We start from the raw sequence: 20,083 nt of genomic DNA, 5'->3' as shown, positions 1-20,083 counted from the left end.
TCAGCAAGCATTGGTGAATGTCAGTGGGTGTCTTTTTCCCCCCACATGGAAGAACTCCACTGCACACCTTTGCTTCACCCACACTTCCACGTCAGACACCATTTTGTCAGACTGCCCCTCTGCTGCCATCTGTTGCACAACAACATGTAATAGAAGACTGGTGGGAAGGTTCAGCATCTGCTGTGTCCCTCGACATTCACTTCTGACATCACAAGCCAGCATAATAAATTAGGAGGCATTACTTTCAGAACAGCCTTGATATCAGAGACCATTTGGTTCAATGACTTCCAGAAGTCATCCTTCTAGATGAAAGCAGATTAAAAAAAAAAAAGTATTCATTACCTGGAAACTCACTCAAAATAATTCCCCCCAAAATTATCAGAATCAGATGCTTAAACACTTAAACAACAACAAAAAAAACCACCATTCCTAACAGTTGAATCCTAGTGGCTGACAAAATATTCAACACCAAAAAGCTATCCAATCTGTCCTATCTTTGGCATTATTTACTGCCTCATCGTCATTAAGAATCCACGTCATCTGTTCTTTGCTCTTCTTTTCCATTAACAGGTTCACTCCTTTGTTCATCTTCCTTTTATGTGATCAACAAAAATATTTTCAAATCCACCAATAAAAACAACGCACCGTGGGTAGATTTCACTCTTTCTTTTATAGTGACTTTCATTACACTTGCTACATTTTTTTTTTTCCATATGGAGACAGAAGAAAATACTAATTTACAGTGGAAAGCTATGAACTTGCAGCACTTGGACACTCAGCAGTCCTTCCTCAATTGCAGGTCTCCAGCTGTGCTGTAAAATCTAAAGTAAATATCATTATTATTTTTGCTTCTTTTTTGTACCACAAACCAAGTATATCATTCTTTTTAGCACATACTGAGATGCTTTCAGCATCTCAACCAGCTCCTCTCAGTCAAAACAGAGCTAGTGCAGCTACTCACTCCCACCACAACCTCCATCACTCACTCAGATGATTTCTATACATTTATGCACTATTGGGATTTATGCTTGCTGTACCGTTCTTTTTCACATCATAAATTCATCATTCCAATGCTTGTGCTAATCCATTATGTCATACAGACATTCCCATCCTGCTTGGCCACTTTTGTTTTAATACAACTGAGGAAAAAAAATAAATCTGATTGCAATCAAGGAGTTACCTACATAAAAGGGGAATGAATGAAAGACGCACAGGCAATCTGAAATTGAAAGCTTATTTTTGAGAGAATTTCATGCTTATGCATTTTTTTAATACAACTTCCAATTAAACAAAACTAAAAAGGATCATATCGATAAAACATTCACTACCTAGAGAAAAAGGGAGGAAAAGAGCTGGAAGATCAGAAACCCGAGAGTAGATAACATCAATCTTTTAGTTAAAGGAATAACCAGCTGCAAAAGGCAAAGAGTAACAGCACAGCCAGCATTCCACATGAGTACTTTCACAGATGTGGAAGCCTTTGAAACCAAGATTACTTGATTCACCTACCTCTACAGGAAAAAGCAATTCAAGGATGAAAACAAAGATCATAGCCTTAACATCGGCCCAAACATCAATTCCAAAATGAAGTTTATTCAAGTAATTAAAGTTGCCTTAGATAGCAATGGCTTGTATTCTACTGCTAATTCTGTCAAATAGGATTTGTGCAACCCTTTCTGTTATCCTCCACAGATTTTCTCATGTGTCAAACTCGTAAGACTTCTCAAAGCATATGGAGCCAAGAATAAAATTAACTGGGTGCAATAGAATTCCTGCCAGCTTCTTAGACAGCTGACAACAAACTTTATCATTTCAATCCAGAAAGATGGCAGCCACTGTCTGTCACAGTTCAGGTTTAAATTTATCTCCGAAGCCAGTAGCTTCTAGCATCCTTTGCAAGGCAAAAATATACATTCTTCTATCTCCAACATGGCAAATGTCTTCCTTTGCCAACTCTAGAAGCAGCTCAGCAGCATCTCAAATACCACAGCTAAATTTCTCAGTTCTGTTGATTCCTGAAGAATCACATAAAGAAGCAAAGGCAAGGCAGAACGATATAGAGATAAATGTGGAAATAGGAACAGAGTGGTAGCTTAAGACAGGAAGAGATTAAGAAGTTGGCAACGACGGGGTTTCAGAATCCAGCTCCTAGAATCAGCGAGTTTGATTACTGTGCACCATTAAGCCAGATGTTATATATCACAGTACCAGTATCATAGTATCAGGTGTCTATTTCTAAGTTCTAAGCCCATTAACACAACAGTTCCACCCCTCCTTCACAAAACTGGACACTAGAGAGAGTTAGAAGTCTCTCCACAAAGCTATAAGAAAAAAAGAATGTAAGAAAGTAAGGTACCCTTAGCAATAAGGGTCACGACCAACTATTAATACACATGCTGCTGAGAGCTATTATGGCAGCCAATTAATACTGTTTCAATTAAGGTACTGGACCTCATAAATGGAGTGGGCAAAATACACATACACTGTTATATTCACAGTAAAATATTAATGCCATAATGCAACCAAATTCAATAGCATGCCTGTACTCCTGACTTGCCTCCTAAGAGCTGAATATATTGTGAATACTTCACAAAGGTAAGTGATACAGAAGAAATAAAGCTGCAGAAAGCTCACTGCATACCTTCAAATCTCTGCAATTCTTGAACATTCTACCTTCCAGTATTTCAAGAAATGTCACATAAGATGTGCAATTCTTTAAATGGGTAAACTGGAAACTAAATAATGAGCTTAGACAAATACTCTGTGAGCAATCTTTCAAATTGACTTGAAATTTCCGGAAGAGAGAAAAACTGAGCTGACTAATCCAAGAGGAGTTTCAGTAGATGACAGGACATTGTAAGGGCAGCTAGAACAGTTCTCTCTAGCAGAACAGAAAACTTAAGTGGAAAATGAGTATCCAGCTTCCTGTCATTTCTGCTGGAGGGAGTGTTCCACTGTCACACATTCTTTTTCTCTAACATAAACAGGGATGGGCAACTAACTGCAATGTGGCAGCCTTTTCACCTTGAGAGGTAGAGAACTCAGCAGCCGTAGTCAGTTAAGTGCTATCATAAGGAAATGAAAGAACTAAACTGAGAAATCTAACAGAAACTTTGAAATATGACACACCAGAAAGGATAGGAATCTCAAAAAAATCTGCAAGTCATTTTTTGTTAGAAATCTATTTCCAAGCATTAGAAATCCCCTTTCTTTATTGTGATGATACATGAAAGGAGTAGCTCTCCAAGGCCACACAGTCATATACTGTAAATGCAAATCTTAATCTAGTTTTGAGATCTGCAAGGAAGAAAAGCTAACTCATAAATAGAAGTTAAAAATTAATCCCCTAAGTGCTCCAGTCTTCTGCTTTATGTTACAATCCACTGCATCTCAAAGGGACCCAACAATATTTCTCCAGTAACTGCAAACTATTATCTTGCACATCTAAAGACTTAAGACTGTCAGCACAAAAGCATCCCATAATGAATTTTGGAAAAAAAACCCAACCACCTTACATTTGGCTTTACAGGCTTTCACCTCCTCCCTCATTCAAGTTACAAAATACTTCATGAAAACACCCTTTTTGAATAGGAGAAGTTTTAGCATGCAAGAGATGTGCTCCTGCCTTGAATGAAGGCAAATGGTAACCACGTACCAGAATAGCTGTCACTAGGCTGTAACAACTCTGTTGTGACAACATCACCACGCTGTTTCATAAGCAGAGCTGTTACAAGTCTGCTGGCACAACCCACTAGCTGGAAACAAGAGCAGTAACAACCCTACTTTCAGTATTTTGGTTCTTCCATTCACATATTTCTTACCGAAAAGCATCTCAAAGGATCTTGAGGGATACGAGTTCAAAGCATTGGAAAAATAACTCTGCTTGTGAAACAAAACTTCTATAGGAAGAAAAAGCAAAAAAAACAAACAAACAAACAACAACAACAGAAACAAATACACATTATTAACAGTGTTATAAAAGCGCTGCTAACATTATTAGCAGCAGCTTACTGCTACAACTACTTCCAGGTTACTCTAGGTTAGACATCCAAATTTAAATACTGAAAGCTCTCAGAAGAGAAACAAGATTAAAAACAGACACAGCTAATACTTTTTTAACTAAAAAAATCAAGCAATCAATGGAAAAGATGCAAGAGACAGCTACTGCAAACTAGAAATCTTGTTTCCTAACAACTGGATCACTCAAGAAAGCCCCAGCAGAGTACATATCCCATTATTCAGGTGAAATCATTTGGTCCAGACTCCCAAACCCACAAGCCACCCAGTCACTTGACTATCACAATCCTGGGAGAATTCTTTCTAATCAAAGTTCTTGTGGTAAGTTTTAATCAAGGCCCAGAGGAGGAAGGAAAAAAGATGAATTGTCTGATGTGCCCAATTAGAGCCGCAGCTCCGCTCTGCAAAGCTGCTTCACAAAATAATACGCCCATAACAAAATAAAGCAGGATTTGACTTTTAAGAATTGCTTTTCAGTTTGATCTATTTTTGGCCAAATATCAGGTTTTCAATCTGTACTCGGATGCAGAAGCAGATTAGTCCCCTCCTTCTTATTTCTAATAAAACATGTTAACATCTGGCAGCCCAGTTCCACGCTATTCTCCCAGACCAATCCATAATTCAAGTCCCGGACACCAGGCATTTTGTGCACTGCTCTTCTTAGGGGAACCTAAAAGCAGAGCACAAAGAAGTTTCCACCTATAACACTTTGTTATTCTGAACATTTTAAGACCCCACTAGGACTGGGGAGGGATGGGCGAGTGGTGCTGCTGACCTCAGCTCAGTAAACAGAATATTTTCTTCACATGTCTACCAAGATATTCTAAAACAAAGCAAGAAATACTGCATGCTGTAGATTTCTCAATATTTGATCAGGAAGTCAGAGGAATAATTTATTCCTCTTCTAAAAGGAATAAATAGTACAATTGACTTAGTGGCTAAGAGACAACATTAGCATTAAGTGAGAACTACAAAACAATTCAATAGAAACCAATAACCACACACAAAGCCACCCTGCACACCACAGCCTGAAATGCTTTTTGCCAGCTAATCCCATTTTTGATGCTAAACTTCTCATTTTAAAGCTAATTAAATGAAATCCATCAACAAAGGATAAAACTGACAGCTAATCATCTGCTTTTTGAATTGATTCTGCAAACACACCAATGCCCAGGAAAGCCCCACATGGCACTAACAAGTCCCAGCAAATAATTCAGTCTTCAAAGGACATCATTTAGCCTGCTTCAGTCAAAGCAATGAATTTACCATACTGGCATGGGTTGGCATAATGAGGAAAACCAGGGAATTTCTTATAAAGAATAGCCATGATATAAGGCTGGATTCTGAGAAAAATGAGAAAAAAAAAAAAAAAAAAAAAAAAAGCCTTTTCATAAAAGAAGAACAGAAGTTGGAAACAGCAAACTATAACGAGATTTAAATGTTCTTCTAATCCATATCACTAAAATAGGACAGGGAGGAAATTTGGAAAGTCTCAATCCATTCAGTTTCTTTGTCCCTTCTCTTTATTGGCTACTATTTTCAATCAAGAAGAAATACTCCAATCTATACAAGTAGGATAGAATTCCACAAAGATTTTTATTCCATTATTTTAGAGACAATACTTGCTGTACTCTGGAAAACTTAACACATCAACAAATATACAGGACCTTTTCCATAAGGCTAATAAAGCAGTACTTTTAATTTTATAAGTTGAATAAAAATATGACAACTTTGGTTTTGTTAACGAAGAGTAAAAGCTCTTGTTAAAACTGTGCACAAAAGGCCAAACGGCATTCTCAATCATATCAACAATCTCCACCAAAATAAGTCTCAGTAAATCATGTTCTGCCACCGTTCCCTTCTGTTCTTTCTCACTGAATGGTGATGTTCCCTCCCCTTCTTTCTGTCCCCTGCATTAATACTCTGCTTTAATTCCAGTGAGAAAGGTGACCTCAGATGGAGAGAGGCAGGTGACCAAGGAAGCAAACAACCTGCAAAATTTCGGAGCACCTTTTGAAAGCCCTCAATTATTATAAGCAGGCAGAAGGCAGGTTACTTGACCTGCGTTCTACTGCACAAGGTTATTTACTGTCTCTGTAGAAGGAAAAAAAACCAACCACTTTAAAATTACTCTTTCAGTTTGCTTTTAACTTATAACATTGCCTCTTCCACCCATACAAAGGGCAAAACACAACCCAAAGTACACAGCTGTCAGTCCTTTGCTACTTCACAAAGATGCAGAAATGTTTTGGAGTAAAAGTCCTTCATCCTCACCACCACCAACCTCAGCTTGCAAACTCCTTGGAAGCTCCTCTTTTGAATGTGAAACAAGGCTACAGAAGAGATAGGATCATTATAGCAAATCTATCCGTGCACATCTGTAACAACGGGCAGGGTTCATGGAACTTTTGCCTTGCCTCTTTCACATTAGAGGGGTAATTTAACCACTTAAATTATCCTGCAGTATCACCAGAGCAGCCCCTACCTTCACAGCGAAGAGTGTTTAGTCTGGAATTCTTTGCTCAATGGAACTTGATCAAACAAATGAAGTGCTTGATCTAATGACCTTTTGCTCATTATTTCAGCTAAATTAAGCTGCTTTTACTTATTATTTAGAAACGGAGAGCTTTCCAAGCTAAACAAGACAACATTACCTGGCTTTTGCAAACCTACTGTCTTCTCTTTTCTCCTTTTCAAGCCTAAGAACAGGAATAGAGCACTATGAGAACAAACAAAAAAAATGTCTACGATCAACTGGGATAATCGCTCTTCACAGTAAATATCTGCATGCTCTTATTTTACTAGTATAAATAATACATACATTGATGCCACATCAATGTTCAAAATAGCAGGTTGAAAGCTTTCATAGTTTTCCATGCTCCAGCCATGCAGTTGGCTTATTTAGGAGGCAAATCTGCTGCTAGCCAGGTATATTAGCTTCTAGTAAACTGAAGTCTGCCATTGCCTTCTATTTATAAAGGGAATTCTATTCTAATCCACAAATTCTGCAGCTGCTGCACAGCTAAATATTTCCCAAAGCATTTTATATAGGTGTAGATACAAAAACAAGCATGTGAGACTACTTAGGGCCTAAAAGAATTTTTGTTTTATTTTTACTGAACTAATAGCTGTGAATATTCAGTGGACTTTCAACCATTTAAGTAGTTAATTAAAAAAAAAAAAAAAAGAAAAAACAGATTAAACAAACTCATTTTGGTAAAACAAATACAAGTTTTACATTTAACTCACTCCATATTGGCTGCAAGCCCAAACTAATATGCTCCATAGCATACAGACTGATAACTGAAGGTTACACAAAGGACTGGCAACCACTCAGTGGACAGGAGAAATGCTTTTTACTCTCTACTCATTCTGGTCTCAATTGTGGCATCCACATCTTCTAGTTTTAATATTTTATTATTACTATTATTTAAATCTTCAACAGTATCTCACCAAAGGCACTGCTATTTCACATTGTTACTACCAGTAGTCCCACTGTGCTTACATCTCAGAATTGGTAGATAGCTATAGCATCTACTTACTTTATTCTCATTTTTAAAATACTTAATTTAAAATAACAGAAATAACGCCCTGTGCAGAGACCTCCAACAGCACAGAACATGTGCAACAGCACTGAAGTTCCACTTAAATTTAAGTCTTACCCATCTAAGTTCTTATTCTTTTCTTGCCCCCTTCCCTTCTCTCCTTCCCACCTTTGTTTTTTGTTTGTGTTTTTTTTTTTGAACTTCTATTGAATATATTTTAGATTTTTTTGTTCCCAACAAGGCTGTCAAACAGATAAAAAGATAATCATTTCCAAATTATTAAATAAAACCACTGTCAATACCAAAGAACTACTGAGCAATAAGCAATTTTTCTGAGATCAGCCGGAAACAGAAACTTCCACTGAGACTACAGGAGCTGGTAATGAACAGAAACAATGAAGTTAAAAAGAATGCGGGCATATTCCAGACGTTATGTTTTCTTACATTCGGAAAACAAGCAGCCTGTTGCTTTTACAGTAGCACTCTGATTTTGATGTGTGCATGTATCTTGATGGTGGCCTCACAGCAGGCAGTTTTCAAGGGCAAAAAACCAAAGCCCTGATAAGACAAATGTGTGCTGAAGGCCAACAATCTACAATCTTTAGTAAAGTTGCTTGTGTCATTAATTACATTAGCTTTGAATTTAATCAGTTTTAAATACCTACAGGTACAAACCTCATGTGCTTAAAGTAATGAAAAGACCAGAGGTGATAAAATACACAGCTAAAGCAGTTCCCGTAGATGTGTTCATGAAAGCCACTTAAATGCATCTGCCATAACTCAAAGCTTCAAGGAATTCAGCATTAAGAATGAAGAGAAGCAAAACAGGAATAGTTAAGACCTCAGCATTCCAGATACAGCGATCTTCCAAGGTTTAGTGCAAACAGTTGATACTTGTGGGCTTGGGAAAAGGCACTGACTACGCAATACTTAGCACAGAAATTATACATTTTACATCATCTCTAGCTTTAAGACTAAAGATACAATGCCAAATTCTCTTAAGCAAGTTCATTCCATTCACTTGCTCTACAGTAATCACGATCTTTCTGTTTTGTTGGGTTTTTTTTTGTTTTGTTTTGTTTTTCCAGGAAGAAATTGCACAAGCTTGGACTTTTATGAGAAATTCTTGGGGAAAAAAAAAAAACCAACAAAAACCACCACCATTTGCCTAACTGAGGTTTAAACCAATCCAACAGCACATTAGACAACGCTCTGGATGACAGAGGGGGAATAAAGCAAAAGAGAGGATCTCAACAGCACTGACTTCCATTATTCTAGCAGAAACCTTACAGTAACCTACCACAACAGGTGTCCAGCATAAACAAATCATAGAACTTCAATATGCACACAGTGACTCATAAAACTTGTGAGTATGAGTTACAACTCATCAACTGAGCCACAGCAGCTACTCAGGTTGAGTAACTACTTCATTGACCATGGCAGAAAGCAGTGATTTGACACAGTTTCAAAGCTTTCCTTCTAGGATGGCTATGTTGCTTTAAGCTAAACACAGAAATTTCAGTGAATACCTAAAAACAATGATCAAGGGCATTACATTGTTGTACAAAATCATGGCAGCTTAAATAAAGTCTGAAATGTCTTTCAAGTACCAACAGATCATCCTTACCAAAAACACCAGTGACACTGCCATAACACTATGGAGACAGACCTTATTAAATGTTAGCACTGATTAATTCAATAATGCTGAATGGAAAAATCACTTTGAATTACAAGCAACAGCTTCTGCTGTTTGTAAAATGTTCTTCTTTAGAAGAATTCAGAGCCTTCATATCTTGTTCACCAATATAAGTGTCCAAAATTGGGAAACTTACATCTTTACAGTACACGGGTTTAGGTTTCCCACTTACTCAGAACAACAGTTCCTAACGAATTTCTTTTCCATTCCTCTAGATTTTTAATAAAGCAGAAGTGAATGGCTAAAATTCAGAAAAAAAAGTCATTATTTCAGAATGTTACACAAATAGCAGGATGTAAACAAACAAAAAGGACTCTGTAAATTTATCTCATCAAAAGACAAAAGAACAAAATGTAAAGTATAACCTTATAGCAACTATATCCAAAATGCAAGTAATTACAACATTAGACCTACTATAGCCATGTTTACAGGAGGAGAGTACAACTTCTACACAACCGATCTTTGAGACAATATTTGTCATTCCTGTATCCTAAACAGTCTCACTTTTTGTAATCACTATTTCTCTTTTTCGAACGGGATCAACAGGAACAAGGGTGAGGCAAGCTGGAGAAGGTCATTTTATAAGCCAAACACAGCAGCACAGCCCAGGCTTACAGAGGCCCATAGAGTGCCTCCCTCTTCATGTTTCAGAACTGTCACTTCCTTACGTTGTTTTTCACCCCACATCGCTTCATGAAAGGTTCTGCTTCATAAATGACTGCCTCAATTCTTCACTTGAGCTTGTGAAGTTCGACCATTAAAAAAAGCATTACAAAAACGCATCTGCCAGACTAAGCTGATAAATCAAAGACGCATCAGACTATCTGCCTAAAGTACTGCTAAATCAAGAACATTCTGTACAGTATGTTCAAGTGCGTTTGAGCTCTTGATCCCATTTCATTTCAATAACTCAGAAAGACACACAGTTATTTTTATGGCACTAAACATCACCAGTAGAATTTTTACCCCAAAAGGTTCACTGTTCTGACATTTTAACTCTCGCTAATGCTAAAGCTGGGCTATCAGGACAATTAATCTGATTATTTCTACACTCCATGGTTGTTAGTAACGACAAAAAAAAAAAAAACAAAAAAAAAACCCAGAATGAAAACAAGAAAAGAAACACCAACTGGAGATAGAAAACAGAAGTACTTAATTATCTTCATTTAAAAACAACATGGAAAAAAATAAGGTAAAGCAGAGCAGTTACAGGTGAGGTAAGAAAAGACAGAGAGTACAGCCACCAAACCCAGCGATCCTTTGTCCTGGGCACGTCACAATAAATCCCCATCCACTCTGAACAGCACGCAGTGAAAGCGATCCATTCCCACAGAGCAATTTCTGCAGCTACTATTTAAGACTCACTCCTTCGGAGCAGGTACGAATAAATAATTCAGCTGGAAAGACCTGTCAAGCAGCAGGGTGTTTCACGCCACCGTACCTCCAGCAGCCCCATCCATCCAGCTAAGTTAAACCAGACGCCGGCCGCCCGCAGGACCGAAGCTGCATCACGATCTCGTTTTACACAGAGAGGACAACGGGGCCACGCGGGTTCGAGCCCGCCTGTCGCGGCCCCCATCGGCGACAGTTACAGCCCCAGACAGACGGAGCCACTGCCCACGTCCTTCCACCGACCTGACGGGGTCTCCACGGGACTCCGTGCATCCCCCTCGCGCCCAGCAAACCGCCCGGCTCCCCAAACCCCACCAAGGGACAGGAGCAGTGCCGGGGCCTCCCCTCCCCTCCGAGGACTTCCCGGGTCGAGGCCATGCCCGCTGGGCCAACGCAGCTCACTCCTAAGCCCTGCTCCCCTCACCTCCCTCACAAGGCCGCTGCCCTCCCGCTTTACTCCTCTCTCCACAGCCGGGGCCCAGCCTCGCCCCTCAGCTCGACCCAGCCCTGCCGGACTCCTCTTGCTCCTCAAATGATCCCGTCGGACCGGCCGCTCCCCTCGACCGCCCGCACGACTCCCCCGGGAACGCTCCCGCCGCTCGAAGAACGGCTCGCCCCGGCTCCCGGACCCGCAGCCGGCCTCGCCGCAGGCTGCTCACCTGCATGGACGCCATGTTGGATCCTCCCCCTCCCACCGCGCCGCCAGCCCGCACCCTCACAGACGCAGCGCCGCGCGCCCGTCTCCCTCCCCGCCCTCGGCGGTCACGTGGCCGCAGAGCCGCGCATGCGCTGGGGGGAGGCGGTGCGGGCGGACGCCAAGGCTGAGTGGCAAGGCGGTCGGGCGGGTTTTGTCCTTGGTCTTGTTGCCCTCACCGCGTGGGAGGGGTGAAGAGCCGGCGCGCCCCGCTTGCAGCCGGCTGGCCCGTCCAGCAGGGTCCTGTCGGGCTGCCGCGCTGTGCGGGGCCGTTGGGAAACGCCGGTTGAGCGGGGACGCGCGGCTGCGGGTAGCGCTTCCGCCTGAGGCGGGTTAGCAGCAAACGGCCGGTGGGGTTCGCGTTAACGCCGGGCGCCGCTCCGCTTGTGCTGTTGTGCTGACGTTGTTCCTAACGGAGGAAGAAGCTGCTCTTCACCTGCCGTGCGGCACTACCGCCTTTGTTTGTTTGTTTGTTTTTTGTTTGCTTTTTTCTTCCTCTGACGTTGCAGGGACAGACGTGCCCGAACTAGCAAGGGCGTATTTCACGTGGGAGCATTTCTGGATTGTTTTCATTTCCTGGAGTGAACTGTTTTCCCTTTTGCACCGGGTGCCTTTGCGGTGGCTGTGTAGGTGAAAGCAAACAAGCACCGCAGTCAACCTGGGCGCAGCCCAAAAAAGCAAGCACTCTGTGGAAACACCTTCTGTAGCCATTACTTCCACCTGAGTGTTTCAGACCTATCTGGTTCTCAAAATAAACATACACAGTCGTTCTTTTGAAGACAACCCCGTGGAATTCCTAATGTTAGCACACAAACATAAAGACTTAGTAGAGATGCTGGCTTTGTAGCTACAGCCTCTGTCTCCCTGCTAACCTAGCTGTATGTTCCAGAGGCTGAGTCCACTCAGATCTGTACTTTGTGATGATGCAAAGAACCCTCTTGGGGCACCCCTCCACCACAGGCAGCACCTGATTTTCCTTTCGAAAGTGGCCAAATGGGTGCGGATCCAATTAAATGGCTGAACAATAGTTCTCTGTTTATATTTGCCTTTGAAATTTACCACTTTAAGTTTAGGACTAAAGATGGATCTGAGACATAAGAGAGCCTGCTTACTTTCTGTAATCACATTATTTGATGTGACCCAAGGTGTTGCTTCCACCTGCACGTGTTACCTTCTGGCATGTTTTTATGTCTCCTCAACTTTGAGAATGGCTATCTGGAGAAAAATAGAAGCTCAGCACAATGTGGCATCAGATTCCAAATTGTTTCAGTGTCAGCAGTGTTACCGTTGGTAAAGCAAGCGTGCAAACTCCAGTGTTCTGCATAAAAGGACCAACAGAAGGCAGGAGGAGTATCATTGCTCCACGAGCTAGCTGTAGAAAGGAATGAGCCTATGGGCTTTGGAGGAATTTGCTGATGACAGAAATGAATATATGTGGATTTGAGTAGGAAATGGAACCATCCCAATGGAAGTAAGGATAGAAGTAGTATTGCGATGTCAGCTGAATCCTATACGTTTTGCCCTCTAAATCCAACCTTAATTCTTAGTCATACACGGTAGGCACCTGAAGCCCTGCAAGCTGGCATTGCTCTACTGCCTTCATTTAAGTGACATTGAAGTGTCAAAAAACACAGCATCATGCTTTCTTAGAAGCTACTGCTGATATGTGCTGATGTGATCTCTTGATATGTTTTAGATCGCAGAGAATTTATTGCGTTCAGTAGACATAGAAGGTTTTTTTTTTCCCTCACAGTTCTTCATAACTGTCTTGGGCAGTAACAATATTAAGTAGAACATTGCTGTTGTTGAAAATGTTTTACTAGATGTTGTTATTTTTGCATGATTCAAGCATATGTTTATCCTAAAATACATTTCTTAATGCCATATGCTACAGAGATAGCAAGAGCATCAAGTTTAAGCAATGGACATGTGTTCAGCTATAAACATTGACATATTGACTATTCTTGTTCATATAATCACAGGGAGACAAAACTGATTTGAATCTATTATATTCAGTTTCTTAATCTTGTTCTAGAAAACACTGATCAAGGACAGAAGTTATGAAGAGGCATAAAAGTGTATGTAACAACTGTAATCAATAGAAATATGTCTTCAGCTTGTAATAAAGATAAATAATCTCTGAGCAAGAAGTGGCTTTAGCAAAAGATCAGACCTTTTAACCATCCTTAAGTTCAAAGTTTTGTGTTGTTTTTTTTTTGTTTGTTTGTTTGTTTGTTTGTTTTAAATCACCAAAGCTTTTCGATGTTAAAAATAAAGACACCTCCTGCATTTTAGGCTAAAATATTGTTTACTGAAGTTATTTAATCTAGCAGCAAATCTCGTTCCTCAGGATAACAAAAATGAGAAGCAAGGTTCAGGATCTGCCCTTCACAGAAATTATAAAGCAGAGATGGGCTATTTCCCACCCTATCTTAACCAAATGCTTATGAAACCATACAGTTACTCTACAACTGAAACTTGTGACTAGAAGAATCCAAACATCATCCATAAACTTCTAGTTTGCTCTTACACAAAAGGTCTATTTTACACTACCCATCTTTGTTTTTTTCCAAGTGTCATGCGATTGACTGATACATTTGTGCAATCTCCTTACTTCATCATCACTGCAATAGGGGCAGCTGGAGAATTATCCCCTGCCAATACATCACTAACCTGAATTGGATGCAGTATTATTAATAAATGTTTGTACAGTGCATAATGCTGTAGGAATTTGAGCACAGCAAGAAAAAAAATATTATTAGCAGACTTTCAGGAAAAGTTTAATGAATACAAGTATTTTCTTCCTTTCAGTTTTGTCCCCAGCTTTGTGATGGCTCATATAATTCTTTGTTCAAAGTTACTCAGTAATCTAAACACCAAAAAGCCCCAAATCCTAATGTGGGTAGATTTCACATGGTGTTGGTTATAGTGTAATTTACTGTTCATTTTGTTGTTGACCCTTACTTATACAAAATATGAGAGAAAACACTTGTGCAGTTAACCCGTAATCTGTTGCAACTGCAGAGATAGTCAATGCAGGAACTGAAAGATTTGTGGTTGGTTGTGTGAAAGAAAGTATTAGGGCTAGTGCAGCCTCATCCTGCATCAGCCAACTTTGTTTTTTGCCAGAAGCTTCCTGTATTGTGATCCTAGATCACAAACACAAAAACCTGTAGAGGTAAGAGGAGTTTAATGCGATATTCATTATTTCAGGATGTATTTTGCTCTGGTCTGATCAAATGCATGATGGTGACTCACACAAGTAATATATGTAGTGCAAATCATGAAAATTGCAACTATACCTCCTACTACAAATACATCTGAAAATATTCATGAATTGGATTTAAAAATCCACTTTTCTATGTAGTTTGCATTACCTTGTGTTCACAGAAAAAAAAATGGCAATCGATATTCAGTCCTCATTTCTCAGGTAATTTTCTGACCTATCTAACCAGTTTTACAAAGGTTAGCTATTTTTATTGATCAGAGTTCTTTACATTCCATTCCCTCCATTATTGTTACCGATATTTTTTCCTCTGCTTTCCCCTTTTCCCTGTATCATTCTTCCTCCACTATAACAGCACATACTTGGTTTCTTTTGTCTGAGTGCACTGTAAGTTTTAGCCTTCCATCTTATCTCTTTCTCCCACAGAAGTTAGCTGCGCATTGACATCAACCTCCCTTTGTAGCTCCAGTGACATAGCAACCATAATCTGCGGTGCCAGGCGACTACATCTCAGGAGCACAGAGGACTACATACCTCGGAGGAATCGTGCCAACTTCTTCCACTGCCAAGCTCATGGGCACTGAGCTTAAAACGCCTCTGGAACAGAGATCTTCTGATAAACACGAGCTTGACGCACCTGCAGAAAGCACTGTCTGTGTCATACTAGCAAAAGCCGTAGAATAAAAACCAAAACAAAAGTATATCAAGAATACAAATGAACTGCATACATAGCTAAAAATGATGTTTTTTTTTAGCAATTTTTAAGATGTCTTTTACCTTTGAAATCATATTGCTGTTTTATTCTTTACTTATTTTCATCAATTGCTTCTTCCATTTTTATCTTAGCTGAGAATACTAAGGGACACATTTACCACTTCTGTCTCAGGTCTTTCAAAGGAGCAAGGGAAAAGTTTTTACGTTATTCCTAACTTGCTGCAAATGCAGCATCTTCAGAAGAGGGTGAGCCTGTTCTAAGATGTCATGTTTCCCTTTCTTCTACTGTGTAGGATTTAGCCATTTTGCAGCTACTGGACTATCTGTACCTTTCAGCTTAACCACTGGAAGACTGAACTCCTGTTATGACAGGCAGATAAGTGCTGCACAGCTACTCGCTCACTTCCCCTCAATGGGATGTGGAAGACAATCAGAAAGGTGAGAAGTCACGGATTCAAGAAAAGATAGTTTAATAGGTAAAGCAAAAGCTGCATGCACAAGCAAAGCTAAATCAGGAATTCATTCCTAATTCCCACTGTCGTGCAGATGTTCAGCCACTTCCAGGAGAGCAAGGCTTCATCACACATAATCATTTTCCATCAGATCAGAAAAAGAATCTGTCCTATTCTGGGAACACACAGTTGTTGTAATTACTGCAAGGGAAGGACACAAGGCCAGGGAAAGGAGGGGAACTGTTTCAGCAGTATTCTGTAATTAACACTTAATTGTCAAATCATGCTTTTGGCACCAGTACTCTTCCGAATCTTAGAAATCCTGTATACTTATATATTTTAAAATACACATAGCTATGAAATTTAAATAACGAGGACAGCATAGGATCCATAATCGATTAAACAGATAAACAGATTAAATAGTGTGACATGATGTAATTATTAAATGTTCTTCCACATAAAAGCATCATTTTCCAGAGCTCTTGTAAGTGGAATGATTACTGCATCTATCACATACATGAGCTCAGACTCTACTCAGTGATAAGAAATACATTTAAGATTTAAATATAAATATTGCGTAGGTTTTTGTGTTATTTTATTGTTATTTTTATCTTTATTAAGGCTGTGAATTGAAAGCTTCCCAGGTAAGGCCAAGGGGTATTTGAATAGATTTTGTTATAAACAGAAGTGACTCATTTAACATCAATGAAGAAGATAAATACTGATAAGGGATTTTCAATCTATGTTGCTGTTTGGTCATGCAAATCTAGAACCAGGATAAAACTGCTGAAGTGACTTCTCAGGTGACTTCAGGTGACACAGCTGTACAGTAAGCCATCACATCTCCTCAAAGATGAAAAACGAACCCTCCAGGTGTGCACATCAAACTGAGCACTATCTTTGCTGGCCACCACAGCTTACAAAATTCTGTTTGCAGGCTTGTACAGCGAGACATCACTGACACAGCCTGTTGGTTAGAGGTTCTTTCTGTTTGCTTTTTAACACCCTTAAGACAAGACTTCTTACATGGTACGTCTGCCCTGAAACAAAGTATTACCTATGTTAAGAAAATAAAAAGGATGAGTAGTTACTTGACTATTTCAGCTAAATACCTTCCAACAGTTCTCCTAAAATAAGTAGCTTTCATAATTGAAGTGCTCTGTGACTACCTGAAGAGTTTAAATGATAGTGCATAATGGAGAGATCATTTATACGTTTCAAGTAATTGACTAGAAATAATTCTGACTGACATGGAGTCTCACTTCTGAAAAACATTATACATGCAGTCTACTACAGTAATGCAAAAAAGCTTTCCCCTATATAAAAAGCTAAATGAAGTCCTTTATGCCAAATGCAAATAAATCCCAGGTATTTTTCAGTCTCAGTGATACGAAAAAAGCCAAGAACTATTTATGCAAGAGAAATAAACAGCCTAACAAATACTTTCTTTTCTACCAAGCAAAATAACAAGAATTCATAGCAACCAAAGACAAAAAACATAGATAACTTATTGCTTCAAGTAGCAGACATTTTGAAGATTTTCTACTATTTTCTATTATTAAGTGTAATTGGGTATCTGTTGTATTTTTTTTAATGGGAAGAAAAAGCTTAGCTGTGAATTCTTATCTAAAAAGTCAGTTTTTAATTAAAAATTAATACTGAAAGAATTCATTGTATTTATAACTTAAAAAAAAAAAAAGGCAATAAATATGGAGTACCATTAAATCACCAAAACTGTCTATGTTCCCCCAAAACTCATTGCACAGCACCATCCCAAGAACCAGCAACTTCTTCATCAGGATTTTAGCTTATTATCCGGAAACTCGTAAGCTGTTACTTTCACCAGTCTAAAACGCTGCACATACTTTAAGGGCAATTTTAATTTTCCATTTCTACACTCCACAAGCGAGGCTACAAATCATTACATGACTAATGTCATGTTCAGGAGGAGAAAGGGGTGAAGTACTCCATTTGTCAGAGTAATTTTGACCTTTCCTATGTCCTAGGCTCTCCACCCATATAGTGTGGGAGGAAAATCCTCTTTTCTGTAAACATGAAACAGTAACATGGCAATGACAGAATGTTTTTGTTTTTGTTTTTTTAATCTCAGTGACCTCCCATAGAGAAGAGATTGCACCATAACCTACGCTTGTAGAAGTAACATGCTCAAAACTTTATTTCATGGCATATAACACTTTTAAAAACTTGAACTTATAAAAAGTCACCGTTCTCTCAGTGCTGCCCTACTGCCAACGCTCAAAAAAGAGCTTCATAAATGACTAATAATCACCACATCTACTGTGTGCTTGTTTGGCTCTTCCAATTGTTGTGCAACACATCAAGGTCACACTGTTGATACGTTCCATCACATCACCACTTAATAAGCTACTTTTAAAAAGAAATCCAGTTTCAGGTTATTGTAAAAACAAACAAACAAACAAAACCTTAGAAGTTGAACATTTTCTATGGGGAAAAAAACCAACACTATATGCTTTTTCTTCTTATTTCAAAGCTTTGGACTATCAGTACTTTAAAAACAGCATTATAGTTTAATATCTAAATCTACCCAACCTTAAAAAAAAAGTCTTCCTGCTATTTTTTCGGTTGTTCAGATTGAAACTAAGCTTGCACCTCAGTCTCCACTTTGAGTTTCAGCTAGGACAAATTAGCTGTTTCTCATTGATTCCTATACACTACCGTGATTTTGTCGACCCTGCAGTAGCTGGTACTCTTAAATTACAATGCAACATTTGAGGCAAAATTTAAAAACAAATATAAGTTGTCATAAAACATGGACTGAAAAAATTTACTATGCCTATAATTTCCTTGTGGTTTATCATACAAATCAACAAGATTTAGATAAGTGTTGGGAAATTCCTTCGAAGGCACTGCAAAAAACAAAACAAAACAAAAAAAAAAGGTAGGAGGGGAAATAGCCACTTCAATAGCTCATGACTACAAATGACCATATACATACCAATAAAAACACAGCCAGAAGCAACTACACATTACTACTATTCAAGCAATTCCTTTTAAAGAATGTGTTGAATACATTGTTGAATATAATGGCCTAGTGAGTCTTGATGACAGCTTCTCTATTTTTAAACCTCAGAACCAAAAGGGAATTTCCTGTATTGTAAAATATACTTCAGATTGCTCCAGATAAAAAAGCCATTTCATGTTGGAGACCATCAGGGACTTCTTCAGTACCGTGTACCTCGAAAAAAATCATAATCCAGCATTTGATACAGAATTTATAACTTTTCATGGCCAATGTTTAAAATTTGAATCAGGTACAAATCAGATAAAATCACAAAAAAAAAATCAGATATTATCAGACTAAGCAAAAGGGAATTCAGTATTATAGGACATGGAACCTTAAAATATCCTCTTAAGGCAATAACAAATGCCATCCTCTCTCAGTATTAGGCCTTTTCTTTTAAGAACTGTGAGTTGTTGCAGTTAGGAGCACGAAGGTATCTAAACACTGACTAAATCAACAAAACTCTTCAGAACTAGGAGAAAAAAATTATTATTATACGTTTCAAAACCTGTAACTCAAATGCTAGCACGAATACTAGCAAGTTATTCATCACACATTCATGAAAATTCTACGTAAGTCACAAATCCACAAAAACACAGTTTTAAAAATTTTCAATTTTGAAATTTATTTAGAACTCAGGGGTTAAGTGTGGTAATTTTCCAATGTCTGTTAATAGCATACCCATGTTGCTACCAAATAAATTGCACTAATTCCCTCTGCCCCCCTCCCCATTAGAAATCTGCAGGTTAGTTTTCTTAACAGCCAGTGGTTTTGCAAATAGTGTGTTCTAGGACACTACTGCATTTCCTGAGTGTTCAAAGCTACTGTATGATACGTCAAGCTGAAGGAAAAACAATGAAATTATAATTCAAAAATAAAACAGGTATTTTATCTTGCTGCTGAAGCATGGAATCATAAAACGCCATGTATTTTCAAGAGGAGGTCGTTTTGGAATGCTTAAAACAAATTATTATTATTTTTTAATGACATTATTTTTACTTCCACTTTGAACTAAACAGTCTGAGCTTCAAGTTACTGACTTCAGGACTATTAAAAATGGCTGAAGAACTTAAGACTCTCAGCCTACAATGTAGTTGGAACTTAAACATCTATGTCAGTACTTCTTCAACTTCTAGAGTATATTCCTACCGGTGGTAACAAAAACAGCATAACAAGATATTTCTGTTTTGTGTTCTTTTTAGTGCTCTTGCAAATGAGTTACTAATAGCACTGACCATAGTGCTCAGACATAGGATTTCAGACAATCACCTTGCAACACACTTCAGCTTTATCATGCAAAACCA

General features: G+C 38.9%; 1 protein-coding gene across 1 annotated transcript in view; it reads right to left on the bottom strand.

Moving 5' to 3' along the window:
* The window catches only part of UBE2W (ubiquitin conjugating enzyme E2 W), a 32,272-nt gene extending 20,824 nt beyond the window's left edge, over positions 1 to 11,448 (bottom strand). Inside the window, exon 1 of the mRNA XM_048938657.1 lies at positions 11,310 to 11,448. Coding sequence (XP_048794614.1) covers positions 11,310 to 11,324 — 15 coding nt within the window. The 5' untranslated portion in view covers positions 11,325 to 11,448. The remainder of the gene's footprint in view (positions 1 to 11,309) is intronic.
* Positions 11,449 to 20,083: the final 8,635 nt, after the last annotated feature.

Source organism: Lagopus muta, chromosome 3 (genome assembly GCF_023343835.1).
Source record: "Lagopus muta isolate bLagMut1 chromosome 3, bLagMut1 primary, whole genome shotgun sequence".
Lineage (NCBI taxonomy): Eukaryota > Metazoa > Chordata > Aves > Galliformes > Phasianidae > Lagopus > Lagopus muta.
This window is presented reverse-complemented; position numbering and strand designations above follow the sequence as displayed.